The sequence below is a fragment of the Tamandua tetradactyla genome, chromosome 11, assembly GCF_023851605.1.
Source record: "Tamandua tetradactyla isolate mTamTet1 chromosome 11, mTamTet1.pri, whole genome shotgun sequence".
In the NCBI taxonomy this organism is placed as follows: Eukaryota; Metazoa; Chordata; class Mammalia; order Pilosa; family Myrmecophagidae; genus Tamandua; species Tamandua tetradactyla.
This window is the reverse complement of record NC_135337.1, coordinates 47,753,924-47,781,043: the sequence shown is the minus strand read 5'-3', so window position 1 is coordinate 47,781,043 and position 27,120 is coordinate 47,753,924. Positions and strand designations below refer to the sequence as shown.

The window sequence follows — 27,120 nt, the reverse complement described above, 5'->3', positions numbered from 1 at the left end:
AACTTCTCAACCAAAAGGGGGAAGAGTGAAATGAGACAAAATAAAGTGTCAATGGCTCAGAGATTCCAAACAGATTCGAGAGGTTATCCTGGAGGTTACTCTTACACATTATACAAATATCACCTTTTTAGTTAATGTGTAATGGAGAGGCTGGAGGGAACTGTCTGAAAATGTAGAGCTGTGTTCCAGTAGCCATGTTCCTTAAAGATGATTCTATAATGATATAGCTTTCGTAACATGACTGTGTGATTGTGAAAACCTTGTATCTGATGCTCCTTTTATCTACCTTATGGACAGATGAGTAAAACATATGGATTAAAAATAAATAAATAATAGGAGGAACAATGTTAAAATAAATTTAGTAGATTGAAATGCTGGTGACAGGTGAGGGGGAGGAGGGTATGGTATGTACGAATTTTTTTCTTTTTGTTTATTTTTCTGGATTGATGCAAATGTTCTGAGAGGTGATCATGGTGATGAATATACAACTATGTGATGATACTGTGAGTTACTGTTTATATAACAAGAATGAAATGATCATATGGTAAGAATGTTCATCTTTGTATGTTGCTATGCTTAAAAAAATTATTTTTAATTAAAAAAAAACTACAAATTCCTGGGTCCCAACTCACACCTACAAAAATCAGAATATTTGGGGTGAGATCCAGGAATGTAGATCCTAAGAAAAATGAACAGTGAATAAGCAAATATTTGAAAAAAGAGAAAAACAAAAAATTTTTGAAAAAACAAAAAAAGTGTGAGGACTAGGTTTTAATATTAAAAGATATTACATATGGGCAGGCCACAGTGGCTCAGCAGCAAGAATGCTTGCCTGCCACACCAGAGGACCCAGGTTCGATTCCCGGTGCCAGCCCATGTAAAAAAAAAAAAAAAAAAAAAGATATTACATAAAGCTACAATTACTGAATATGCTAAGTGCTAATAATTCATGAAAAGACAGCTCAGCAAAATAGAATAGAAATCCAAGAAACAGACCCTATTATAAATTAATACAAGCATAAAAACTAGTAAAGAAAAAATCTCAAAAATCAGGTAAAGTCATAATAACAAAACAAATTCTTAGCTATTTTTGAAAAAATAAATTTGGATAATATTACAATCCTGAAACATATGCCAGACATATCAGAAAGTAACTGAAAGCATAAAATATAGAATACAGGTAAAAGTTTATCTAATCTCTGGATGTAGAACTTTTCTAAGCTTTGAAAAGCTCCAGAAGAATTATGGACATTATTTGCACAGACCCAAAATTTAAAATTTCTAAAAAAAATTAATAAAATTAAGGGAAAGTAGAAAAATAGATAATAATAATATAAAGGGTTACTATTCTTGGTAAATAAAAACACAAAGAATGATGAGATGCCCCAAAAAGAAAATGGCAAGTCAAATAAATTATAAAAGAAGAAATACAAATGAATAATTTAAAACAGTATAACATTTTCCAGGAACTTTATAAAAGATTAATAAAATTATAAATAAAAGGCAATATAAAGACTTACCTGCTGGGAATAGCCCCGAAATGTTGGATTTACAGTTTTAATTCCTAGAAACAAATTAGTAGGCACAACAGATCCTGGCCTGAGGAAGAAAACAACTTTTTAAAGAAATACATAATCGTGATTTAAAATTTTTTCTACAAATTAATAATGAAGTGTCTAAAGTATTAAACTGAAATGTACAAAAAATAATTCAGTGTTTCCCTGATGTACTTTGGAGCACTCTAGCTTGGTGCATAAATATTTATGATTGTTATGTCTTCTTGTTGGATTGTTCCTTTTATTAATACATAGGGTCCTCCTTTGTCTCTTTTAACTGTTTCATATATGCAATCTAATTTGTCAGGTATTAATATAGCTACTCCTGCTCTTTTGTGATTGTTGTTTGTATATAACCTGGTCAATTCCAGAAACTTCGGGTATTTTTGTGACACCTAAGACTCAGAGTTTGAGCTCTGAAGCTATGAAAGTCAGCTGCTCCCCATATAGTCGAAAAGTTGAAAAAAGTTCAAAACGTTGAAAAAGTGATCAGACTTTGAACAGAGACAGGCAGGAAGCTAATCTGGGCAGGACTAAGGTAAAGAAGAATACCAAGATAAAGAATGACAATGCCCATATTTTGAAACTTCAACTTCTGTGTGAGACAAAAGGGAGAGATGTTTATTTGATGCAAAATTTATATTTTGGGTAGCACATCACCTAATTTAACTTCTATGGTCAGTTTAATTGAACACTGTAAGTGCACAGAATCATGAACAGAGCATGAGATTCCTTTTGTTGGTTGTTCAGATTAGTGTGATACCCAGAATGTCCCAGAGTAATTGGGCAGTGTATAAAGAAGTATTTACAAAGTTCCCCTGTGGGACTGGGAAGAAAGGAGGAAGTAGCCAATTTCCCCATTTGGAGAATTTCTCATATTCTCGTAGGCAGTGGGGACGACCACATCGATAAGCCGAATCCTTGATGTTGGAGTTCCCCCCTCTATGAAACTTATTCCTGCAAAGGACAGGTTAAGCCTACTTAAAATTATGCCTAAGAGTTACCCCCAGAGAACCTCTTTCGTTGCTCAGTTGTGGCCTCTCTCCCTAAACCAACACGGCAGGTAAACTCACTGCTATACCCCCTACATGTGACTGAACCCACTGCCCTCCCTCCTACGTGTGACATGACTCCCAGGGGTATAAATCTCCATGGCAACTGGGAACAGAACTCCCAGGATGAGCTGGGACCTGGAATCAAGGGACTGAGAAAGACTTCTTGACCAAAAGGGGAAGGAAAGAAATGACACAAAATAAAGTTTCAGTGGCTAAGAGATTTCAACAGAGTTGAGAGGCCATCCTGGAGGTTCTTATTATGCATTATATTAGATAAATGTTTTTAGTCTTTGGCTGCAGGGAAGTACCTGAACCTGTTCAGTTGTATTCCAGTAGGCTTGATTCTTAAATACAATATTTAAAGATACAGCTTTTACAATGTGAGGATGCTCCTTTTATCCAGGGTATGGACAGATGAGTAAAAAAAATGGATAAAAATAAATAAATAACAGAAGGGATGAGGGGTAAAATAAATTGGGTAGGCTGAAATACTAGTATTCAATGAGAGGGAGGGTTGAGGGGTATGCTATATATGAGTTTTTTGCCTTTTTATTTCTTTTCTGGAATGATGTAAATGTTCTAAAAAATGATCATGGTAATGAATACAAACTATGTGATGATATTATTAGCCACAGATCATACACCATGTATGGAATGTATGTGTGAAGATTTCTCAATAAAAACATTTTCTGAAAAATTTCAGAAATGACCAGTATTGTTTTTCATAGATTTATCAGAACATCTTATCAATACATATATAAGCAGTATTTTATTGCTCTCCTCCCCCAATTAAATGATCATACACCACTGTATGATTTCTAGAAAGACTTCCATCATTTCTTAAAATAAAATTCCCATGATGGCAAACTTGTATCATTTCTCAAAAATCTCATACTGGCAAAAATAAGACGTATACTAATTTTAAAACCAGATAGAAAATATCCCTAAAAACAAAAACAAAAACAACAACAAAGAAACCAAATGCATAAAAAGCTCAAATAACAACAAATTCTGTCCTGTGATAGTCTTAAAGTTTGATAAACTTTCAAAAATACAAACTTAAAAGTTTTCAGGGCAACGAAGCTTAAACACAACAGTTATGTAGAAAGGAAGCTAGAGCCTGTGACAGCACTGGCTCATTCTGCCTTATTTAGCTTGAGATCCTGGCAGCTTGGTTCATGGATTTAGCCTTGCCCATTGCAAAGTATAAACTAATCGAGATGACAAACCAGTGAACTATGTCAAAAGCACTCCTCACACTTCATTTGAAATAAAAGTTTTTTAATTTTCACATAACTTGCTACCCTGCAAAAGAGTTAACAATAGAATGCTTTTTAAAAAATAAAAGAAGTATTTATAGGGGGAGAAATTTCTACAGCAGGAAGAAATGAAGAATATTAAAGATTCTGGCTCTTTAATGCCCCCTTCATATTCCAAGACAAGAAGTCATTAAAAAACACTCTTTTTCCCAGCATACTGAAGATAGTAGTAACAATTTTTTTTTAACTCAGGAAGTACTTTTACCCTTACTAGGGAACATACATCTCAAAGGAAACTCTGAGGCACTTCTGAGTATACTTTTGTTAAAAACTTAAATAACTAGTGAAATTTTCACATTAGAAAACATTAAAGTTTTAAAAGTCTAACATAAAAGCAAGATAGTTGATGCAAAAGTTGAAAAATATTAAGATAGTTAGCTTTGATATTACAGGTGGGTTTTCTCATGAAACCCCTAAAAAGAATAATGCTAAAAAGCAATTAATTTCCTGAATAGCTCTAAAACAAAATTAGTAAGAGACTCAAAATAATCTCCTAATGCTACATTTTAGAATAAACATAAACAGGAAAACAAAAAAGGATTAAGATATCTATGGTTTGATGTTAGCATTGTGAGAATGTCTACTTCAGCATTAAAGCATTAAATGCATTATAATAGCCTGAACAGCTTAAGTACTTCAATATTGTATGTAGATACTTCTAAATTTTCATGATATCTCCATTTGTTCAGTTTCAATCATACAATGCCCAAATTCAGCTCAGAATCTACTTAAATCTGCTTCTCTTCTACTTTTCAGCACTATAAATATACCTCAATCCTTTCAATATTCATCTAAACATATGAAAGAGAAGACAAATATATTTAGTACATACCTGCTTTTATGCCACAGTTCTGTCATTAGTTTGAGATAACTTTTACAAATGGCTGGTTTCTTATCTGTTCGCGCAAGTCCTCCACAATCAAGAAAAAATTGCGTCAAAGGTGGGCTAATCAAAAAAAAAGAAAAGAAAAAGAAAAAGAGTGGAATAATTAAAGCTTAATACTGATTGAGAGCACCCTGTACCTATTATTTCTTTGCTTCCTTTTATACTTGCACCCTAATTTCTTCATATTCTTCCTCAACCCAGTTAAATCAGATTTGTCCCTACAAATCTCTAAAAAGTCCTCTATGCTATCAAAACTGATTAACATCTTTCAATTTCCTCTCAGTAACACGTGTCACAAGAGACTAAACCCCTCGGGGTTTTTTTGATATATTCATCATCATGGTCATTTCTTAGAACATCTGCATCAATTCAGGAAAAAAAATAAAAAGAAAAAAATTCATACATACCATACCCCTTACCCCTCCCTTTCACTGATCGCTAGCATTCCAATCTACAAAATTTATTTTAACATTTGTTCCCCCATTATTTATTTTTAATCCACATGTTTCACTCATCTGTCCATAAGGTAGATAAAAGGAGTATAAGACACAAGGTTTTCACAATCACACAGTCACTCTACAAAAACTGTATCATTATACAATCATCTTCAAGAAACATGGCTACTGGACACAGCTCTACATTTTCAGGCAGTTTTCTCCAGCCTCTCCATTATACCTTAACTATAAAGGTGATACCTATATAATACGTAAGAGTAACCTCCAGGATAACCTCTCCACTCTGAAATCTCTCAGTCATTGACACTTTACTTTGTCTCATTTCTCTCTTCTAAGCCCTCAATTTTGAACAACCCTTTTTTTGCCCATTATAATTCACTTTTCTCTTCTTTCTTAACTCTCTGGAAGCTCTTTTCCCTATATAGGCTTCTTTTGCTCTTACCTGATGTGCTGGTTTGAAAGGATATATGCCCCCTAAGAAAAGCCATGTTTTGATATAAATCCCGTTTCTTAAAGGTAGAATAATCTCTATTCAATACTGTATGTTTGAAACTGTAATGAGATCATCTCCCTGGTTGATGTGATTTAGTTAAGAATGGTTGTTAAACTGGATTAGGTGATGACATGTCTCCACCCATTTGAGTGGGTCTTGATTAGTTTCTGAAGTCCTATAAAAGAGGAAACATTTTGGAGAATGAGAGATTCAGAAAGAGCAGAGAATGCTGCAGTACCACGAAGCAGAGAGTCCACCAGCCAGCGACCTTTGGAGATGAAGAAGGAAGATGCCTCCCAGGGAGCTTCATGAAATAGGAAGCCAGGAGAGAAAGCTAGCAGATGACGCCGTGTTCGCCATATGCCCTTCCAGCTGAGAGAGAAGCCCTGACTGTGTTCGCCATGTGCCTTCTCACTTGAAAGAGAAACCCTGAACTTCATCGGCCTTCTTGAACCAAGGTATCTTTCCCTAGATGCCTTTGATTGGACATTTCTTTAGACATGTTTTAATTGGGACATTTTCTTGGCCTTAGAACTGTAAACTTGCAACTTATTAAATTCCCCTTGTTAAAAGCCACTCCATTTCTGGTATATTGCATTTCAGCAGCTAGCAAACTAGAACACCTGACATCTAAATATCACAGTTCCTCAGGACTTTCCTAAAACTCTCTCTCTTCATTATATACTCTTCTTCCCTTTCCCTGGGTGACCTTAAGTGTTCATGTATATGCCAATAACAGTCACATTGATATAAAGGCAAATAACTCATATGAACTAGAGACTTACATCAAATGCCCAAATGATGGCTGTCATGGACAACTCAAAATCTAACTTGTGGGGATGCAGGAAGATGGCAGTATAGTGAGGTATGGATTTAGTTCCTCCTCCAGAGTTCCTAGTAAACAGCCAGGAACTACATCAAACAGCTGTTGGGGGATTTCCATGCTGGATACACATGGTACACCACTCTGGAATGGGTGGAATGGCTGAGATCTCACAAAGAACTATAATTCTCCCAAGCCACAGAGGCCGCAACCCTCCCCCCTCCCTCCATGGGCACAGCAGGCTGGTTCCTGGAGAGGAAGGGAAACAGACTTTACTAGTAGCAAGGAATTAGCTCAACCAAGCCCCAACTACAGAATTCATTAACAAATTCTAAGTACTGAAAACAGGCCCAGCACAGATAAACCTGGAATAAGCAATACAGTAATCAGAAGTTTTCACCACTGAAGAGAGGAGGGTGGGGCTAGCGGGAAAAAAAAAAATTAGATCAGAGACTTTGACTTGGACAGCACAAAACACTGGAAAAGGGCTGGACCCCAAGAAAAGGGGGCACACAGAGCCTGGCCCAGTACCAACTCCAGCTGTTAAATGGCAAACCCAAGGAATAGGGGGAAGACAGATCTAGCTCTGGAAAGGCTTTTTTTTTTTTTAACTTCTTAACAGCTCACTTCATACAACTTCAAGCATTCTCAGGCTCCACCACTGCCCCCAGGCAAGGGCAGAATTAAGGGATGTCTGAGAAACAAAATAAATAGGTAAATGAGGACAATTTCCTAAAGGGTTTATCTTCCCAGAGAAAAAAGGGGTGCTGGACCCAGCTCAAGTGAAGGCACTACTTCAGTAAATTCAGCCCCAGGGGCTGGAAAACAGAAGCAAACAAAGCCTGCCTACTACCTCAGACTCAGTCACAACCACACCAACAGCAGGGAGAAGCAGCTGAAATTAAAGGCACCACATTACTTTACCTTTGCAGGAAGCTGTGGGCAGACAAACACCACAAGATGGGCAGGAGTGTAGAAATGAAGACTATCAGTAAAAGTAAAAAGAAGGAAAATTAGATATGACATATAAAATCCAAAAGGCAAAATGGTAGAAGAAAGTACTGCCCATACAGTAACAACACTAAATGTTAATGGATTAAACTCCCCAATCAAAAGACATAGACTGGGAGAATGGATTAAAAAACAGGACCCATTTATATGCTGTCTACAAGAAAAGCATCTTAGACCTAAGGATAAACACAGGTTGAAAGTGAAAGGTTGGGAAAAGATATTTCATGCAAATAACAATCAGAAAAGAGCAGGATTAGCTATATTAATGTCCAACAAATTAGACTTCAAATGTAAAACAGTTAAAAGAGACAAAGGACACTACGTATTAATAAAAGGAACAATTCAACAAGAAGACATAACAGTCATAAACATTTATGCACTGAGCCAGAATGCTGCAAAATACATGAGGCAAACACTGAAAAGAGAAATAGACACATCCACCATAATAGTTGGAGATTTCAAGTCCACACTGTCATCAATGAACAGAACATCTAGATAGAGGATTAATAAAGAAACATAGAATCTGAATAATACAATAGATTAGTTAGCTAGACTTAACAGACATTTATAGAACATTATACCCCACAACAGCAGAATATACCTTTTTCTCAAGTGCTCATGGATCATTCTCAAGGACAGACCATATGGTGGGTCACAAAGCAAGTATCAATAAATTTAAAAAGATTGAAATCATACAAAACACTTGCTCAGATCATAAAGAAATGAGGTTGGAAATCAATAATAGGCAGAGTGCTAGAAAATTCACAAATATATGGAGGCTCAATAACACACACTTAAACAACAAGTGGGTCAAAGATGAAATTATAAAAGAAATCAGTAAATATCTCAAGGCAAATAAAAATGAAAACACAATGTATCAAAATTTATGGGATGAAGCAAAGGCAGTGCTAAGAGGGAAATTTATTGTCCTAAATGCCTGTATAAGAAAGAGCAAAAATCAAGGAATTAACTGCCCACTCAGAAGAACTAGAGAAGGAACAGCAAACTAACCCCAAAGCAAGTTAGGCAGGACAGGAAAAGCACATAATCTAGAGGTTGCATAGGAAAGTCTGACAACCTATTGGGTCTTCCCCTCAAGGAAACTTGATACTGGCTGCTCTCTCCTCCTAAGATGTGGGCCTGTCTGGTCTGGAAAAATCTGACTACCTAAGAACACGATCCTCAGAAAAAAAGGCTCCATCTAGACAGGGCAAGAAACAGAAAAGCAAGAACTGAAAAATTCTGATCAGTTAAACAGACCTATGATGGAATAAATTGAACTAAATGCCAAAGAACAGACAAATACAAAGCCATCCAACAAGAAAACCCTAGGTAAAAGAGTGAAGACAACTTCCAGAATAAACTAATTAAGGAAATCAAATGCCTAGACGCCAGCAAAAAATAATGAGTCATTTTTTGAAGATATGGCCCAGTCAAAGCAAAAAAAAAAACATTTTAAATGAGATACAGAAGTTAAAACAACTAATTCAGGAAATTTGACTAGACATGCAAAATCTCATCAAAAATCAAATCAACAAGTTGAGAGGATATAAAGAAGATATTAAGAGAACATAAAGAAGAACTTGAAAATTAAATCACAGAACTTAGGGGAATGAAAGGCACAACAGAAGAGATGAAAAAACAATGGAAACCTACAACAATATATTTGAAGAGACAGGAAAAAAGGATTAGTGAACTGGAGGACAGAACATCTAAAATTCGACACACAAAGGAAAATATAGGGAAAAGAAAAATATGAGCAGAGTCTCAAAGAACTGAATGACAACATGAAGTGCACAAATATACATGTTATGGGCGCCCCAGAAGGAAAAGAGAAGGGAAAAGGAGCAAAAAGACTAACAGAGGAAATAATTACTGAAATTTCCCATCACTTATAAAAGACATAAAATTACAGATGCAAGAAGTACAGCATACCTGAAACAAAAAAGATCCAAAAGTACCTATGCTAAGGCATTTACTAATCACATTGTCAAATGTCAAAAACAAAGACAGTACTTTGAAAGCAGCAAAAGAGAAGCAATCCATCACATACAAGGGAAGCTCAGTAAGATATGTATGAATTTCACAACAGAAACAGAGGCAAAAAGGCAGTGGTATATGTTTAAGATTCTAAAAGAGAAAAACTGCCACCCAAAAATTCTATACACAGTATATTCTCCTTCAAAAATGAGGGGTGGCTTAAAATATTTTCAGACAAATGTCAGAAACAAAAAGAAAAATATTACCATGCCTCAATCATATGGACGACCTGTCATAGAAAAATTCAGTGAACTAAAGTTGAGAGCATGGGTAAATCAGGTGGAGATCAACTGTAAAGGGTATTAGATTGCAAGCTCTTACAGCTGTCACATACATTCAGGATTTGTAACTATTATTTCTAAATTCTGAAATTTTTTTTTATATATCCTGGTCATTCCCAGGAACTTTGGATATTTATGTGACAACTGAGACTTAGAACACTGAAACTATGAAAGTCACCAGTACCCTATACAGGAACTATTCAGAAAGTTAAAAAAGTGATCAGATTTCAACTAGAGATATGAATGAACCTGATCTGGATAGGACTAAGGTAAATCAGAATACAGAGTAAAGGATGGTATGGTCCATATTTTAAAACTTCAACTTCTGTGTGAGATCAAAGGGAGAGATGTTTATTTGGTGCAAAATTTATATCTTGGGTGACACATTATCTAATTTAATTTGTATGGTCAGTGTATTTGAACAACATAATTACACGGACTCTTGAATATGGCATGAGATCTTATTGGTTTGTACAGGCTAGTGTGATGCCCCAATATACTACAGAGTAATTTCGGCAAAGAATAAAAAAGCATTTGCAAAGTCTCCTTGGAGGACTGGGCAACAAAGAGGAAATATTAAACTTTCCCATCTGGGGATATCCTTGTACTTTTGCAAGCAGTGGGGACAACCAATTCAACAAGCTGAGCCCTTGATCCTGGGGATTGCCCCTATGAAGCTTATTTCTGCAAAGGATAGGCTAAGCCTACTGAAAAAAAAGCCTAAGAGTCACTCCCCAGAGAACCTCTTTTGTTACTCAGATGTGGCCTCTCTCTCTAAGCCAAACGGGCAGGTGAAGTTACTGTCTTTGCCCCCATATGTGACATGACTCCCAGAGTGTAAATCTCCCTGGCAAAGTGGGACAGGATTCCTGGGATGAGCCGGGACCTGGAGCCACGGGTACGAGAAAGCCTTCTTGACCAAAAGGGAAAAGAGAGAAAAGAGAAAAAATAAAGTTTCAATGGCTGAGAGATTTGAAGCAAAGTCGAGAGGTTATCCTGGAAGTTACTCTTACACATTATATAAATATCCCTTTTTAGTTTATGCTGTGTTGGAGTGGCTAGAAGGAAGTACCTGAAACTGTTGAACTGTATTCCAGTAAGTAAGCCTGATTCTTGAAAACGACTGTATAACTACATAGCTTTTACAATGTGACCGTGTGATTGTGAAAACCTTGTGTCGGATGCTCCTTTTATCCAGGGTATGGACAGATGAGCAAAACAAACATGGATAAAAAATAAATGAATAATAGGAGGGATAAAGGGTTAAAAAAAAAGGATTGATTGAAATATTCATGGTCAATAAGAGGGAGAAGTAAGGCATATGGGTTATATGAGTTTTTTCTTTCATATTTTTATTTCTATTCTGGAATGATGCAAATGTTCTAAAAATGATCACAGTGATGAATATACAACTACGTGATAATACTGTTAGGCATTGATTATATACTGTGGATGGACTGTATGTGTGTAAAGATTTTGCAATAAAGATATTAAAAAGAAAAAAATCCACCTAACTTTCAAGTGAACCCTCTCTTCCTCCCAGTATCTATATACCAATAAGCAGTGCTACTTGGTATAGCACTACTTGAATCAATTCAGTTATAGGAAATTAACTAGGCAAAGGACCAAATCCTAGCCTTCAATAAATTTAATGTCCTGTGAACACATTTCATGGACAGCCACTAAGCCATCTCAAATATAACCTCATCTACATTTTTCCAATGAATTCAAAGAAGTTGCAAAATAAAGTAGTCGAAGTAGTATTTTAGTAGTTAAGAACAATGAATCTGAAATAACAAACACAAAAAACCAAACACAAAATTCTCTTCTAATACTTAATTGTCTGGTAACCTCTGTGTCTCAGCTTTTGTATCTGTATAAGTCAATAACCTACAGAGTTCTTTCATAACTTATTGAACTTTATATATTCTCCTCCCTTTCTCATCCACAGCACACATATCCTATCAACCAATCAATCTCCTAAATATACATATCTCCAATTCATTCATTCCTTTTTACCATCCTATTTGGTACAAGTCACCAACACTTCTTATATAAATTACTACAACATCCTTCTAACTGGGCTTCCTAATTCCATTCCCTTTCCCTTCCAATATACTGTCCTTACAACATCCACGTTGATCTTTTTAAAATGTAGCTTGGACTATTTAACTTCTACTGTAAAAACACTTCAATGGCTTCTTATTACACTGAGAATACATAACTAAATCCTTAATGTGGCTTACATCACCTGAACTATAAATCATAACACTTACCCCCATACTCACTATATACTTCTATCATACAGGTTTTTTTCTGGTTCGTCAGAAATGTCATGTTGTTTCCCACCTGAAGGTTTTCACAATTTTGATCATTCTCCCTGGAATATTCTCCCCATCTTTTCACCTAACTTAAATTCATATTCATTCTTCAAATTTTAAATAAAATGTTACTTCTTAAAAGAGGCCTCCTCTGATCTCTTAATAAATGTTGGGTTCTCTCAATTTCACAGGTTATGGAACATGACAGGCAACTAAAAGTATTTATAGAAGGTTACATCTAAATAAAAATGAGATTTTGGAGAAGATTGATGGTGAAAGAATATCCTTAAACAAGGGAATCAGGAAAGCAATAAGGAAATATGTATGTTTAGTTGCCAATCACAATTCTAAAAGGCAATCCAGTAGAAACAGCAATATCCCAAAGTCAGTGTTTTCCAAACTGTGGTCCAAACTCAATGCATCTAACTTAAGTTTAATACCTGCTTTCACCTACAATATAAGCCAATGACTAAAAATACCTAAATGTTCATTAGAGACTTTACACATGAATAAAACTATTAAGTATTTTTGAAGAAACTCTGACCCAAAAGTTATGTGAGGAATTAAAAAGTTTAAGCTCATCACTTTCTAGATGTAACAAACAAGTAACTAGCTCAACAAAGACAATTACCTAAGTTCTAAGCCAGAACAATCCTAGGAAACTGCAAGTGTGGACAGAGTGACACTACTGAGACAACATTATGGACTATGTCCCAACCCAGATACCTACCTGCCTATTTTACCTCAGGAGGAAGTTAAGATGATGAAAAGGGAAATCATTTTTCCAGGAATATTTTCATTTAAAATTTTTAGTTACTTCACGCAATTTCTAAATGGGGGTATTTCAGAAAGTGAAAAAAAAAATCTGGGTTCAGGAGGTGAGGGAAGAGCCAGGGTATAAATCCTTGGCTGGCTAGGGGAAATGACAGAATTATTAACCATTTTCCTGTTAGTATGTGTATTTCATTCTTTCTCTCTCTACTCTTTTTTAGCTTATTACAGTAGCATGGCTTTTCTGCTGAAAGAGTGACTAAACTAGACAAAACAACAGGAAAATTTATTTTTCTACTTACCAATTAGAAAGCGCCTGCAAAGCTGCATTCATGTAACAAGTATTTCCAATATTTTTCAAACCTGTAAGGCCTATTAAGAAAAGATGTCAAAAAAATTAGCACAATATTACCTAACTGTAATACAATTATATTAAAACACTGAATGAAGCTGCATGTGAGAATGATAGAGGGAGGAGGGCTGGGGCATAAATGAAATCACAAAGAAAGATAGACGATAAAGATTGAGATGGTATAATCTAGGAATGCTTAAGAGTATATAATGATAGTGACTAAATGTACAAATTTTAAAAATGTTTTTGCATGAGGTAGAACAAAAGAATGTCATCACTGCAGTATGCTGAAAATAGATGGTAATTAATATTTTAGAATTTCAACTTATGTGTGAGACTAAATCAAAAAATGTTTATTTGATACAAATTTATATTTTATCTAGTGCATCTTCTAATATAACTTATGTAGATAGTCGGTTGAACACCTTAAGTACATGGAACTTTGGGTAGGACATGAGATTTTGTTGGTTTGTCCAGGTGATACCCTGATGAATCCCAGAGTGAATTGATCAGTGAGTGGAAAAGTATTTGCAAAATCCCCTTCGGGGAATGGTGAGAACAGGGGAAAACTCAACTTCTCCAAGTTGAATTCTTGATATTCTCACAAGCAGTGTGGACAACCAAAGCTATAGGCTGAGCCCCCAGTCTTGGGGCTTGTTCATATGAAACTTAACCCCACAAAGGATAGGTCAAGCCTACTTAAAATTAGGCCTAAGAGTCACCCCCAAGAGAACATCTTTTGTTGCTCAGATGTGGCCTCTCTCTCCAGCCAACACAACAAGCAAACTCACCACCCTCCCCCTGTCTACGTGGGACATGACAGCCAGGGGTGTGGATCTTCCTGGCAACGTGGGACAGAAATCCCAGAATGAGCTGAGATTCAGCATCAAGAGATTGAGAAAACCTTCTCCACCAAAACGGGGAAGAGTGAAATGAGACAAAGTGTCAATGGCTGAGAGATTCCAAACAGAGTCCAGAGGTTATCCTGGAAGTTATTCTTACACGTTATAGATATCACCTTGTTATCCAAGATGTAATGGAGAGGTTGGAGGGAACTGCCTGAAAATGTAGAGCTGTGTTCCAGTAGCCATGTTTCTTGATGATGAGTGTATAATGATATAGCTTTCACAATGTGACTGTGTGATTGTGAAAACCTTGTGTCTGATGCTCCTTTTATCTACCTTGTCAAGAGATGAGTAGAACATATGGAATAAAAATAAATAATAGGGGGAACAAATGTTTAGATAAATTTAGTTTGAAATGCTAGTGATCAATGAAAGGGAGGGGTAAGGGGTATGGTATGTAAAATCTTTTTTTTCTGTTTTTGTTTTATTTTTCTGTTGTCTTTTTATTTCTTTTTCTGAACTGATGCAAATGTTCTGGGAAATGATCATGATGATGAATATGCAACTATGTGATGATATTGTGAATTGCTGAGTGTATGTGTTGGGAATGTTTGTGTTTCTTTCTTGTAATTTTTTTTAATTAATAAAAAATTTTAAAAAACAAAAAAGGTCATAAATGCAATAATGACTCAATTTTGTGGGTGTCTACTAAGTACATAGTATGGGTCTCAAATGATATTAAGGGCCATGCCATGGTAAAACAAAATATACCAACTTGGTCAACTCAGAAAAAGGTCAGACTTGAATTTCAGATTTACCACATTTTTTAACTACTTTGGGAAACAATTAGTTCAATCTCTGAAGACGAATAGCCTTTCCTATTAGTCATTTAATTAAGAATACATTTTTAAAGAACATCATTTCTGAGACTTATACTTCTCATGACAATAAAGCTTAATTATTGGAAAGAAATAATCTAATGACTACAAAAAAATCATGTTTTAACAATAATAAACAAACATCCTTTTCCTCCCAATTTAAATTTACTGCATTGAAACCACATGAAACTGCCAGGCTATTCATTTTCTAAATAGAGTAATTTCATATGGTTCAAACTAACACACTACAGCAGTCACTGAACAATTTTTCTTTCCTACATATATTCATATTCATTCTTTTCAGCTCACTCCATTATTAAATTATAAGATGAAATAATATCAGATATTTCAAAAATGAAATTATAAATGCCATTTGGATTTAGAATAAAACACAAAGGAAGTTTAACCTTTTAAAACTCTGTAAAACAACAATTATTTATAAGCATTTGATAAAAGTAACTGAAATATCTAAAGGGTATAAAATCCATCACTGCAGTCGCAAATTCTCATCTCAGATTAGCCACAGCTTTTCTATATTCACTCTCAACAAATTCTCAAAATAACAATAGTGGGTGGGACAAGAACAATTTTCTTCATTTTATAAACAATGAAACTAAGCCTCAGCTGAATGCTCTTTTCGTTACATCATGCTAGTTGTTTCATGATGTTGGTAAAACATCCTAATATATAAAAGTATTTATATATTATCTCTACCACCATGACAACTGACATCAATTTTATTTTCAGATAATCATTTATACACGACTACCCATAGCCATTTCCAGAAATTGTCTAATCTGGAACATTTTAAAGAGATTACATAGAAATAAAATACTTAAGGTGCTATTTTATCACATTATAATGTCATAACTGAAGTTGTGTGCCTAAAATAATTTGGAAAATGCTGAGGCAATGGTTCTCAACAGAGTTGGAAGGTGAGAAGCAAGGCAGATTCATTTCCCTGGTTCCTTTTCCAAATGAATATTGTCCTTGGGAAATCCTGCTTAAGGGATACCTTAGTATCTCCTCATCATTCCTCATCACTGACTGGTAAGAATGAAAAAACAGGTTGAGAAACACTGTTTAAATGGATCTCAAAAGACAAGCTAATTATGGTGATGAATATACAACTACGTGATGATTCTGAAAGCCACCGATTGTATAATATGGTTGTACTGTGTGTGGAAATTTTTCAATAAAGATAGTTGAAAAAAAAAAAAATAAGCAAGCTAAACAAAAAATAAGTCATAAGGTTCGACTGCAAAAAGAATGATTAGGTGACGCAAGGGTGGCTCAGAGTTAGAATTCTTGCCTGTCACGCTGGAGACCCGGGTTCGAGTCCCAAAAAAAAACAAAAACTAAACGTCTCTTCAAAGCTGAGATACTAATCACTCTTTTTTTTTTTAAACCAAGAAACCTCCTTTGTTGTCAGGGAGGTTTAAAAAAAAAGAGTGATTAGTATCTCAGCTTTGAAGAGATGACAGAGAAACCAAACACTAATCTCCAAATTTGTTTGTTGCTTTTTTTGCAAATACAATCAGACCATATTTCAGAATCACTCTTTTTGTAATTATAATCTCTAGAGCCCCTTTCAGCTGCAGATTTTGAAAATATCACATAATTTCCTAAAGAAATACACAGCGCCATACAAAAGAAGATTGTTACAGAACAGAATTATTTTACCTCTTGCCTTAAGTTCATCTTCTTCTTCTACTTCTATATCCAGATCATCAAATACAACAACCAGAGGAGTTTTTAACGTTGTATTACTGGGTATTTTAAAATCCTTGATCATAAAAAAATAACACACTTTAACACAATCATAGGTTGGAAAAGAAAAAACTAATATGATTTTAACTCATATAACATCTACATGCTAAGAAAATGAAGAGCTGTTATTTTATTAGTAGAACTGTAAGCAAGAATTTGTGGTACTAGTAATTAGAGTAAAATTTACCTTTATCTTCTGAAAAAATAAGGATCTACATTAGGTAATATAACATATGTACCTGAGTAATAAAGCACATTTTATAAATGACTTTTCAGAATTTACACTCAACTATTTACTCAGTGAGATTTCACTGCAGGTAAAAAGGCCTATAGTGCACATAGCCTACATTGTCTTCTCAGAGTTTTATTTACCTTTTTACAGGAAAAAGGCAAAAATTTTTTAAACAAAACACTAACTTCTGTGTTTCTTCTATACTCTTTCCTGATACTTTTTACCAATCTGAAATAATAAATATATTTGCATCCTTTTGTTCATATTAGATAGTTCACTTATTTTAAATAGTAATATAATATTTCAATACTAATTCCCCAGAAACAGTTTAATTCAAAGGTTGCAACAGTGGGCTGTTGGCCAAATGCAAGAAAAAAATTTTTTAGCAAATATTAGAAAAACTGTGAGAGCTCAGGTAAAAATCAGAATTTCCAAATTCTTTTATACTATTAGATGATCCAAGTACATCAATCTCACTTAGCACAATCACTTGGAGGAGGAAGCTGAAAACTAGCATGCATTTAACATGTATTCTTTGGTTTGCCAACTTATTACAGTACTATTCCACCTCTACAATGCATACATATGTACTATACCCACCCACCTTTTATATTTACTTTACTTTTTTAGCATCTATAGATACTGGACATTTGAGTAAGACCTATATCTCCAATTTGTTTTTTTAAATAAAAGTTTTTATAAGGATGGTACACATTCATTACAAAGTACTGAAAACAGAGAAGTACAGAAGAGGTTTTTAAAACTTCCAAAATCTTAACACCTAAAGAAAACCATTATCTAAGACAACATTTTATTAGTAGCATTTGAATAATTTCTAATATTTTGTGCTTTTTATAAACAATGCTGTTATGAACTGGGTTCAAAAAGTCGATAAATTTTGTATCTCTATAGAAATTTGTGTAAATAGCTTTTATTCTGACAATTTCTTCACACCGAGATAATGAGGAAGTTGTATGAGATTAATTTCATACAAATTTACAAGACATCAGGAAAGTATTGGTTTACCAATTCTACCAGCCCAACATTCATTAGAGTTTGCAAACATGATTTACTGGGGCAGGAATGGCAACAGATAGCTAGGTTTTAACTTATTTTTCTTTAATCAGTGATGCTGATTATTTTCTCAAAGTGCTTTTATTTATATTTCTTCTTCTGGAATCTATTTGCACTTATTCTTTAAGCCACCTTTCCAGGTGAAAATGAGTATCGCCCTTACAAACAGTAACCGGTCCTTATGTGATCTAAATTTTGTCATCACATCACATTTTTTATAATAACATGAGTTCAAGAAAAGTGCTACTTTCACATTAACAGGGCTTTCAATAAAGGTTTGTAGTACATTTCAGAATATCAAACAACTATGAGTGGAGAAACAGTAATGATAGTGCTTTATGAATAAGAGCCATTCAACTGTGAAATTGGAAATGCAATAAATACTCGCTGTCTAAAACTTAATCACTAAATTACATTATGAAAGGCACGCAAATTATCACAGATGTCTACCCCAGAGTGCGATACAAAGATAAAACAGAAAAATCTAACAGACTTGGTATCAAGGAACATAAATATAAAATACAATGTGAAAAAAACATATACAAAAATAAAATTTAAAAAAAGAAAACAATATGGCACCAATAAAATAAATCGTAAAGGGCGGGCCACATTGGCTCAGCAGGCAAGGACACTTGTCTGCCACGCCAGAGGACCCGGGTTCGATTCCCGGTGCCTGCCCATGTAAAAAACAAAAATATATCGTAAATAAAATGGCTAGTATGTTAACCAAACCATATAAGGCAAACAATGACCAGTGTAAGTTAGAAGCCAACAGTTGCAATGTCTACATTTCTTCTTTCCTATTTTCATGTGACTGACTAAGAAATATTGAAAATTAAGTGATTTTTGAAAGCTCATACATTTTGTAATAGTCTCTTGATACAAAAGGAGAAAAATCTTTAAACAAAGATAGATGCTAGCTTTATTATATTCTATATGGTACTTAATAAATTAATAAAATGTTCACAGTAATACAAATAGCTTAGAGAAACAGTGGGGGGGGGGGAAAGAAGAACGGGAAAAGGAAACTACATTAGTAACTGCCTTTCCTTATTGAAGTAAATCTATCACCTCTTCAAGAATCAGATTTATCAATTTAAAAAATGAACATTATTTAAATCAGTTTTTATAAAATGCTTGAAAACTCATTGGGAGCGTTTCCATCTTCAAATAGATGGGCTTCAATGTCACTCTAATCAATCACTTTATCCAAGAACAAAAGCCAGCATGAGTACTTCGAGGAAAAAAATATATATATATTAAAGAAATTTTTTAAAGTACAAGTTAGGCAAGATTCTTTTAAATCTCAACTATATGACAAAATCTGAAATTATTATCTGGAGTGAATTACATGACATTTATAATTAAATGGATTTAGAGTACCTGGACACTGTTTTCTTGAGTTTGGTGAAGCTGTCTTACATGAGGCAATGAAGGCTGAGTTCCTAATTTCCTATCCAAAAATACTTCTTTGCTGCAAGCATAACACCATACTCGAAGAGTGGTAAGGTTCACAGTTAGATAATGCTTTGTCTCCTGAATAATTTCAGGAGGGAGGAGGAAGGGGAAACAAAATAATGTACATTAAAAAACACTGCAAAAGATCACAGAACTGTAAGGCCAATCTTGCTGAGTGAATAACAATATACTCAGAGGAGCTAATACATAGCAACAACATCAAAATTAATTATTTAGATAAACTTAACGATATCTAAACCTACACTAGAAGTTATTCTATTATCATTTTTTCCACTATTCATTACACAAAGATAAGCACAAGAGTATAAGGGTCTCTGCATTGTATTTTGCAAATAAGAATAATGCAAGATAATAATCAATAACAACAATGTAACTATTCTAGAAAATTAGAAAGGCAAAAAGAATACAAATGACATGAGTCAAAATGCAAAACTTGCCCAAGCAACAGTGAATATATGATCTTAGAAAATTAAAAGTCCAGACTTTTTCTAATGGAGTTGTAGTTAAGAATTAAGCCCTAAAGAGAATTAAGCCCTAAAGAAAATGATTTGAGTGGACTATATTCTCAATATTCCCAAGGACAGTACATAGCTAGTACCATTAGATATGCTGAAGAAAAATTAATTATATATAATGATGCCTCAGAGCCTAAAGGATATTCAGTTTTAATTAATTCTCCTGAGGAACCCTGGTTGAAAACAGCTAGATGCTGAACAGATATCTATGTGAAAAAGACAATCCATTCTCAAGAAACATATAGTTTAACAACCAAGACGAAGTAGAAAGGGGACTTGCACAAAAAGGTATTTTGTGAGCTAAAACTTAAGTTATAGCCAAGCCCTCTCATAACCCTAAGCATCATGTATCTGGCCACACCTGGATAACCTCCTACTTTTTCAGCTATCAACCTCTAGACCTCTGGAGGTATACTTCTTAAATCAGTACTTTCTTAATGACAACTTCAATTTAGTACTTTCCCTCTTAGCAATTCTCCCTACCTTTCACAGAATATAAATTAAACTTTAATTCAACTTACTAAAGAAGCACAGAATTTAGAAAAATCACTCAAATCATTTGTATTTGCATACATTTTCCTCAGGCTCTGTTCTAAAAAAAGAAGTACATTAAAAACTTCTATATGCATACCTGAGAATGTATGGTGCTGTGATCTACCTGTGATTCACCACAGCCAACATAGGAACATCTATTCTATAAACAATTGTATAAAAAGGAAAATAAGGTATTTTATAATATAAATTCATGAAAACACATAATAAAAGCAGAAACATTACAATTAATTTATGGACTTATTTTCTATAGTCAGTTAAATTAATCAAAAGGGATGAGACACAAAATAGCAGAATAAGATTTGTAAATTAAAAGTTATGTCCCCTCTAAATAAAAGACAAGTATACTTTATCTCAAAGTGATTCACTAAAACTCTGCAAAAGGGAAGCTGAAACCATTGCAAATGGTAAGCTGATAATGATTATCAATATGATCTTTTAGAGTATGTTGATTTATGAAATCCTTCACATTCCAAAATTTTTTCTGGTTACTATTCAGATCCAAACATTTATAATAGCAAATTTTTGAGAAAAAAATTTATATACATACCTCTAGACATGCCCAAAGATTTGGTCCTCTGACTTTACAATCCTGACAAGTACCCTATGAAAAGAAATCATTTCAATATTATTGTAATACAGACATGATAAAACACATAGAATCCACTAATATCATCTACTCCAATTTTGGGATTCGTGTGTAAGACTAAAGCAAAAAATATTTATTTGGTACAAAATTTATAATCTGACTAGTACATTTCCTAATATAACTTATGTGGACAGTTTACTTGAACACCATAAGTACACGAAACCTTGAGTAGGGCATGAGAGTTTGTAGGTTTCTCCAGAGTGATGCCCTGAAAAATCCCAGAGTGATTTAAACAGTGAATAAAAAAGTAGTTGCAAAGTCCCCCTGGGGGAATGGCGAGAAACAGGGAAAATTCAACTTCCCCATGTGGAGAATTTCTGATATTCTCACAAGCAGTGGGGACAAACAAAGCAACAGTCCGAGCCCTCAATCTTGGGGTTTGTTCATACGAAACATATTCCTGCAAAGGATAGGCTAAGCCTACTTAAAATTGGGTCTAAGAGTCACCCCCAGAGAACCTCTTTTGTTGCTCACATGGGGCCTCTCTCTCTCAACCTATACAACAAGCAAACTTACTGCCCTCCCCCTCTCTATGTGGGACATGACTCCCAGGGGTGTGGACCTTCCTGACAATGTGAGACGGAAATTCTAGAATGAGGTGGGACTTAGCAACAAGGGATTGAGAAAACCAAAAGGGCGAAGAGAGAAATGAGACAAAATAAAAGGTCAATGGCTGAGAGAGTCCAAACAGAGTCAAGAGGTTATCCTGGGGGTTATTCTTATGGGTTAAATAGATATTACCTCTTTAGTTAAGGTATAATGGAGAGGCAGGAGGTAACTGCCTGAAAATGCAGAGCTGTGTTCCAGGAGCCATGTTTCTTTTAGATGAGTGTATAACAACAGAGCTGTCAAAATGTGACTGCATGACTCTAAAAAACTTGTGTCTGATGTTCCTTTTATCTACCTTATCAACAGACGAGTAAAACATATGGATCAAAAATAAATAAATATGGGGGAACAAATGTGAAAATAAATTTAGTAGATTGAAATGCTAGTGATCAATGTAAGGGAGGGGTAAGGGGTATGGTATGTATGAATTTTTTTCTGTTCTCTTTTTATTTCTTTTTCTGAATTGAAGTAAATGTTCTAAGAACCAATCATGATGATGAATATACAACCATGTGATGATATTGTGAGTTACTGATCATATAACAAAAATGGAATGATCACATGGTAAGAATGTTTGTGTTTGTATGTAGATATGTTTCATAAATTAAAAAGAAAACTAAATAAACAAAGTGTCAATGGCTGAGACATTTCAAATAGAGTCAAGAGGTTATCCTGGAGGTTATTCTTACACATTATATAGATTTCACCTTTTTAGTTAAGGTATATTGGAGAGGCTGGAAGGAACTGCCTGCAAATGTACAGCTTTGTTCCAGTAGCCATGTTTCTTGAAGATGATTGTGACTATGTGATTGTGAAAATCTTGTGTCTGATGCTCCCTTTATCTATGGTATGGACAAATAAGTAAAAATATGCATTAAATATAAATAAATAATAGGGGGAAACTGTCAAAATAAATTTAGTAGATTGAAATGCTAGTGATCAATGAAAGGGAGTGATAAAGGGAATGAAAGGGTATAGAAAAAAATAGGGGAAGCAAAGGCTAAAATATATTGGGTAGATGGAAATACTAGCAGTCAGTGAGAGGGAGAGGTAAGGGGTATGGTATGTATAAGTCTTTTTTCTTTTTCCTTTTTATTTCTTTTTCTGAATTGATACAAACATTCTAAGAAATGATCATGGTGACGAATATACAACTATGTGATGATATTGGTAGTTACTTATCATATACCAAGAATGGAATGATCATATGGTAAGAAGGTTTTTGTACGTGGTGTTAAAAAAAAATTTTTTTTAATTAAATTTAAAAAAAACAACTGGGATTCATTAACATAAGAGTATTATAGTAATTTATTAAAAATGCATATTTAAGAGAAAAACAGATATGATCTGCTAAGAAAGTAAGAAAACATATATCCTACCTGAGATTTTTGTATTAAATCCTCTTTTGTTATTTCCCCAACTGAATCCAAATGTGGACAATGACTTCGAAAAGCTGACATTTTACTAGAAAAATTATTCCTGTTTCTCAAGGCTTCAAAAATAAGGAAACACCTATTGGAAAAGCAACCCAAAAAGTTAAAAAAAATTTTTTTTTAAATGTTAACATATTGAAGAAGAAATTTTAAAAAGATATTAAAGTCATATGTACTTTTACGTTTGGCCTACAATGGGTAGTTAAAACATATATGGGGAAGGGCGGGGCCAAGATGGCGGCTTAGCAATGTGCGCGTTTTAGTTCATCCTCCAGAACTATTACATAACCATAAACAGTACAGAACAGCTCCTGGGAGCAAGTCAATGACTGGACACACAGCATACCGCAGTCTGGACCAGCTGGACAGGCTGCAAACTCCTCGGAATCGTGAGTTTCCTAAGCCGCAGCAGCCGGTGCCCCTCCCCCATAGCCTGCTTCCCAAAGAGGAAAGAAAACAGACTTTACCAGCAGCAGGAGATGAGCCGGACCAAACGCCAATTGCAGAATTAATTCACAAATTCTGACTACTGAAAATACGCCCCCAGCTCAGGTGAATCTGGTCAAAGCGGAGGTCACTCATTTTTGCCCCGGCGCCAAGGGGACAGGGCTGACAGAAAAAGAAAAAAAAGAAAAGAAACAGGTTTTTGTGGCTGTGTTTCTACAAAGGCATGATTGCCTTTGGATACAGAGGCAGGGCTTCTCAGGTTGCAACTGCCCCAGGCATAGGTAGAAACAAGCTCGTCTGAGGGCTTGTCTGCAGCCTGTGCCTTCCCCAGGGGACGGGTGAAGCTCAACTCAGGTGGAGTCCTTCCCTTAAGGAATTCAGACACCAGGACTTGGTAATTTGAAACCATTAAAACCAGCCTACAACCTCTCCTCTGTCTCCACCACGTCCCCAGCGAGGACATTCTGCCAAAGTTAAAGGTACTGCATCATCTTATGCTGGTGGGACCCGCAGGCAGACAAGCGCCACACACTGGGCAGGATAAGAAAACCAGAGTCCAGAGAGTTCATAGGAAAATCTTTCACCTGCTGGGTCTCACCCTGAGGGAAATCCGATGCAGGTGACTGTTTCTTCGTAATAGGAGGCCAGTTTGGTCTGGGAAGATCTGCATGGTATCTATAACACCTACGTAGACACCCTCCTAAGCGGTGGGGGGGGGGGGGAGGCACCATACAAGCACAGCAAGAAACAAGAAATCGAGAACTGAAAAAGTCTCCTCTGCTAAACAAAACCTAAGCTAGAGGTCCATAAAAAGCTGAACTGAATGTCAAAGAACAAAGAAACACCAAATTCATACAGCAGAAAAAACCCTAGGAAAAAGAAGTGAAAGTAATCTCCAGAATAAACTAATTGAGGTAATTAAATGCCAAGACATCAGCAAAAAAATAATGAATCACACTAGGAAAATTGAAGATATGGCCCAGTCAAAGGAACAAACCAACAATTCAAATGACATACAGGAGCTGAAACAATTAATTCAGAATATACGAACAGACATGGAAAACCTCATCAGAAACCAAATCAATGAATTGAGGAAGGATATAAAGAAGGCAAGGAATGAACAAAAAGAAGAAATCAAAAGTCTGAAAAAACAAATCACAGAAGTTATGGGAATGAAAGGCATGGTAGAAGAGATGAAAAAAACAATAGAAACTTACAATGGTAGATTTCGAGAGACAGAATATAGGATTAGTGAACTGGAAGATGGAACATCTAAAATCAGACAAGAAAAAGAAGCTATAGGGAAAAAATGGAAAAATATGAGTAGGGACTCAGGGAATTGAACGACAATATGAAGCGCACGAATATACATGTTGTGGGCGTCCCAGAAGGAGAAGAGAAGGGAAAAGGAGGAGAAAAACTAATGGAGGAAATTATCACTGAAAATTTCCCAACTCTTATGAAAGACCTAAATTACAGATCCAAGAAGTGCAGTGTACCCCAAAGAGAATAAATCCAAATAGACGTACTCCAAGACATTTACTAATCAGAATGTCAGAGGTCAAAGAGAAAGAGAGAATCTTGAAAGCAGCAAGAGAAAAGCAATCAATCACATAAAAGGGAAACCCAACAAGACTATGCGTAGATTTCTCAGCAGAAATCATGGAGGCGAGAAGACAGTGGGATGGTGTATTTAAATTATTAAAAGAGAAAAACTACCAAGCAAGAATTCTATATCAAGTGAAATTGTCCTTCAAAAATGAGAGAGAAATTAAAACATTTTCAGGCAAAAAATCACTACGAGAATTTGTGACCAAGAGACCAGCTCTGCAGGAAATACTAAAGGGAGCACTAGAGACAGATACGAAAAGACAAAAGAGAGAGGTGTGAAGAAGAGTGTAGAAAGGAAGTCTATGTGTAAAGGTAAAAAGAAGAAAAATTAGATATGATATATGAAATCCAAAGGGTAATATGGTAGAAGTACTACCCGTACAGTAGTAACACTAAATGTTAATGGATTACACTCCCCAATCAAAAGACATAGACTGGGAAAATGGATTAAAAAACAGGACCCATCTAGATGCTGTCTACAGGAAACATATCTTCAACCCAAACATAAACATAGGTTGAAAGTGAAAGGTTGGGAAAAGATACTTCATGCAAATAACAATCAGAAAAGAACAGGAGTAGCTATACTAATATTGAACAAATTAGACTTCAAATGTAAAACAGTTCAAAGAGACAAAGAAGGATACTATATACTAATAAAAGGAACAATTCAGCAAGAAGACATAACAATCATAAATATTTATGTACCGAGCCAGAATTCTCCAAAATACATATGGCAAACACTGAAAAGAGAAACAGACACATCTTCCATAATAGGTGGAGACTTCAATTCCCCACTCTCATCAATGGACAGAACATCTAGACAGAGGATCAATAAAGAAACAGAGAATTTGAATCATACAATAAGTGAGCTAGACTTAACAGACATTTATAGAACATTACACCCCACAACAGCAGGAAACACCTTCTTCTCAAGCACTTCTCAAGTGCGCATTCTAAAAGATAGACGATATGCTGGTTCACAAAGCAAGTCTCAATAAATTTAAAAAGATTGAAATCATACAAGACACTTTCTCAGACCATAAAGGAATGAAGCTGGAAATCAATAATAGGCAGAATGCCAAAAAATTGACAAATATGTGGAGGCTCAAGAACACACTCTTAAATAACCAGTGGGTCAAGGAAGAAATTACAAGACAAATCAGTAAATATCTCGAGGCAAATGAAAATGAAAACACAACATATCAAAACTTACGGGACACAGCAAAGGCACTGCTAAGAAGGAAATTTATTGCCCTAAATGCCTATATCAAAAAAGAAGAAAGGGCAAAATTTGAGGAATTAGCTGTCCACTTGGAAGAACTAGAGAAAGAACAGCAAACTAACCCCAAAGCAATCAAAAGCAAAGAAATAACAAAGAGCAGAGATAAATGAAATTGAGAACATGAAAACAACTGAAAAAAATCAATAAAACCAGAAGCAGGTTTTATGAGAAAATCAATAAGATTGATGGACCCTTAGTAAGACTGAAAAAAGAACAAGAGAGAGGATGCAAATAAATAAGAGCAGAAATGGAAGAGGAGACATAATCACTGACCCCACAGAAATAAAGGAAGTAATGACAGTATACTATGAACAACTTTATGCTAAGAAATACAACAATGTAGATGAAATGGACAACTTCCTAGAAAGGTATGAACAACCA

At 35.0% G+C, this 27,120-nt stretch overlaps 1 protein-coding gene across 6 annotated transcripts in view; it reads right to left on the bottom strand.

Annotated features, from left to right (window-relative positions):
• The window catches only part of USP33 (ubiquitin specific peptidase 33), a 101,762-nt gene that overhangs the window by 47,830 nt on the left and 26,812 nt on the right, over window positions 1–27,120 (bottom strand). For 2 of the 6 annotated variants that reach the window (XM_077120561.1, XM_077120563.1), the window contains exons 2-10: window positions 23,867–24,008; window positions 23,346–23,478; window positions 21,259–21,312; window positions 20,788–20,850; window positions 19,546–19,698; window positions 16,770–16,872; window positions 13,314–13,383; window positions 4,763–4,876; window positions 1,521–1,599 (exon numbers count right to left, since the gene is read on the bottom strand). In XM_077120561.1, coding sequence (XP_076976676.1) covers window positions 1,521–1,599; window positions 4,763–4,876; window positions 13,314–13,383; window positions 16,770–16,872; window positions 19,546–19,698; window positions 20,788–20,850; window positions 21,259–21,312; window positions 23,346–23,426 — 717 coding nt within the window. In that variant the 5' untranslated portion in view covers window positions 23,427–23,478; window positions 23,867–24,008. Of the gene's footprint in view, window positions 1–1,520; window positions 1,600–4,762; window positions 4,877–13,313; window positions 13,384–16,769; window positions 16,873–19,545; window positions 19,699–20,787; window positions 20,851–21,258; window positions 21,313–21,873; window positions 23,156–23,345; window positions 23,479–23,745; window positions 23,822–23,866; window positions 24,009–27,120 lie in introns of those variants that run through there. The other 4 variants (XM_077120566.1, XM_077120567.1, XM_077120562.1 and 1 more) reach the window with 3 other exon arrangements.